The sequence below is a fragment of the Populus euphratica genome, unplaced genomic scaffold, assembly GCF_000495115.2.
Source record: "Populus euphratica unplaced genomic scaffold, PopEup_1.0 scaffold72.1, whole genome shotgun sequence".
In the NCBI taxonomy this organism is placed as follows: domain Eukaryota; kingdom Viridiplantae; phylum Streptophyta; class Magnoliopsida; order Malpighiales; family Salicaceae; genus Populus; species Populus euphratica.
In genome coordinates this window covers 992,140-993,520 of record NW_011499922.1, presented here as the reverse complement: position 1 = coordinate 993,520, position 1,381 = coordinate 992,140, and the positions used below count along the sequence as shown (strand labels likewise).

Genomic DNA, 1,381 nt, shown 5'->3' with positions numbered 1-1,381 from the left:
TATATATATATATATATATATATATATATATATATAAAAAGTAAATACTAGTAAATATTTCAAATTAACGGTGGACCAAACTTGAATGTTTTGATTGAGAAACTCTTTTATATGGGTTTTGATAAAAAAAAATTTTTATAGTTTTGATTTGATTATTAATAGTATCTATAATTCTTAAAATTTTAAATTTTTATCAATTGAATTCAAACACATATAATACTCATATTAAATAAAAAAATACGTTTTCCGGCCATGCATAACTATCAAGAACAAATCCATGAGACTCGTGAGTCAAAACAAATAATATCTTATCAATGAAGTGGGGTGTTACACTCGTATCAAAACCCAACTCACTAACTGTCTAGTGGTGCCGACAAGGTGGTCAGACTCTTATAAGAGAGTGAATTGTAATATCTTACACTGAACGGCGAGGACTTGAGGATGGACTTTATATGAGCATGATGATCACCTTGACTAGTAAGACATGTTTTGGGGCCATATGTGGCTGTCAAAAATAAATTTGTGAGGTTACCAAAATAAACAATATCTTACTAATGAGGTGAAGTGTTACAAAAACAGTATAAATAAGCAACTAGTTAAATTATATTTTCAAGTTTACTACTGTTTTTTTGTCTATATATATATATATATATATATATATATAAGTAAATACTAGTAAATATTTCAAATTAACGGTGGACCAAACTTGAATATTTTGATTGAGAAATTCTTTTATATGGGTTTTGATAAAAAAAAAAATTATAGTTTTGATTTGATTATTAATATTCTTGTATCTATAATTCTTAAAATTTTAAAGTTTTATCAATTGAATTCAAACACATATAAAATTGAATTTAATTTCTTATATGACTTGATTTCAAACAACTATTTATAATTTTATTTTATTTTATTTTAGTTTTTTTGTTCATATAATTTTGATTTAATTTTATATATATAAACAAAAATTATACATATAATAACAACAATAACCAAACCAAAAATATAATAATAAGAGATTCAATTCCTATCAAAATTAAAAATTAAATTTGTTCACATAAATAAAAGAAGATTAAAATTAGCCTTTCATCTTTGTTACCTTACTAGATTAATCTCTTGCAAACTCATATTAAATTTTACTTTTTTTTTTTTTTACAGTATCAACTAACCACTAATATTAAATTTTACTTTTTTTTTTATAGTATCAATTGGCACTAATCATATTTATTATGGTCGGTTTGTTTTTTTATTTTAAAAGTATTTTTTTGAAATTAATTTTTTTATTTTTTTAAATTAATATTTTTTTGGTATTTTCAAATTATTTGATGTGTTGATATTAAAAATAATTTTTTTTAAATAAAAAAATATTATTTTAATATATTTT

General features: G+C 21.0%; 1 protein-coding gene across 1 annotated transcript in view; it reads left to right on the top strand.

Moving 5' to 3' along the window:
* Nucleotides 1–277: 277 nt before the first annotated feature.
* Nucleotides 278–1,381, top strand: part of LOC105135315 (uncharacterized) — a 2,309-nt gene continuing 1,205 nt past the window's right edge. Inside the window, exon 1 of the mRNA XM_011040134.1 lies at nucleotides 278–286. Coding sequence (XP_011038436.1) covers nucleotides 278–286 — 9 coding nt within the window. The remainder of the gene's footprint in view (nucleotides 287–1,381) is intronic.